Source organism: Ailuropoda melanoleuca, unplaced genomic scaffold, assembly GCF_002007445.2.
Source record: "Ailuropoda melanoleuca isolate Jingjing unplaced genomic scaffold, ASM200744v2 unplaced-scaffold59557, whole genome shotgun sequence".
Taxonomy (NCBI): Eukaryota; Metazoa; Chordata; class Mammalia; order Carnivora; family Ursidae; genus Ailuropoda; species Ailuropoda melanoleuca.
Window position 1 is genome coordinate 1 of NW_023233344.1, and position 942 is coordinate 942.

The 942-nt window shown below is 51.4% G+C and overlaps 1 protein-coding gene across 1 annotated transcript; it reads right to left on the reverse strand.

Annotated features, from left to right (window-relative positions):
* Positions 1–85: 85 nt before the first annotated feature.
* Positions 86–935, reverse strand: LOC117799894 (cytosolic phospholipase A2 gamma-like; the record flags this gene model as incomplete). Its single annotated transcript, XM_034652417.1, has 1 exon — positions 86–935. A coding segment is annotated over one exon (850 nt), but the record flags the coding sequence as incomplete, so codon positions are not given.
* Positions 936–942: the final 7 nt, after the last annotated feature.

Genomic DNA, 942 nt, shown 5'->3' on the forward strand with positions numbered 1-942 from the left:
CTTGCACTCATTGCCATCAGGCAGGGACCCTCTGGACCTTCCTCCCCAGAATGTAGGGAATGCATGGGGGTGCCATTTCTCTCACTTTCTTGCAGCAGCATCTCCAACTTCATCAGGGCTGCCTGGCCGGCCTCACTGCTCAACTCTTCAACAGAAAGAGCCATCAGATCGTGTGCAGCCACACAGCACTCACAGGAACACTCAGCTGGAGCTGCGACGCACATTTCTGGCACATCATCCTGCATTGTTATGGATGGGCTGCAGGGTGCGGCGGCCATCACTGGTGTATCATCGTGTCCCTTGAACCAGCTGAATATATAATCTTGGATGTAGAGTTTGATATCATTCTCATTGGCCAGCGCGCTGCCCCATAAACCTTGCAGGTAGCAGATTGTTTGCTGTGCTTTTGTGGTTTCTAGATTCCCCTTTTCAAACTTGCTTCCAATGTCTTCAGTCTTGACAAATGCTCCAAAATCAGGGAATCCAGCATCGTGGGGCGTAAACTCGAACCAGGTTCCGGGAGCTGTCTTGTTGTCCTTCACAATGTTCCCTTTTTCCACTGCAGCGTAGATCGGGTACGGGTTGACCCCATGCTCACAAGCCTCTTTATGATTCGCCAAGCTGTTTTCATTGATCGCTTTTATCATGTGATTGCCAACCAAATAACTCCATAGCACGGTCAGGGAGTACACTCCGCCCTCAAGAGCATGCTTGATTTTCTCCCATGTGCCCGGCTGCGGATAGGCTGGAAAATTAAGCCGCTCGTTCAACCGTTGTTCACACTCCGTTACATTCTTAGACCAGTTCACATCTTCGTACACTGAGGACATGCACCATGTGGAGCCGGAGACCCCGGAGAGGTACATGATGGAGTCCAGGAGGTCTTCCTTGCTGAGTTCAACGAGCGTTCCCATGAGTGCAATCATTGCCCGTAGGCCCCCG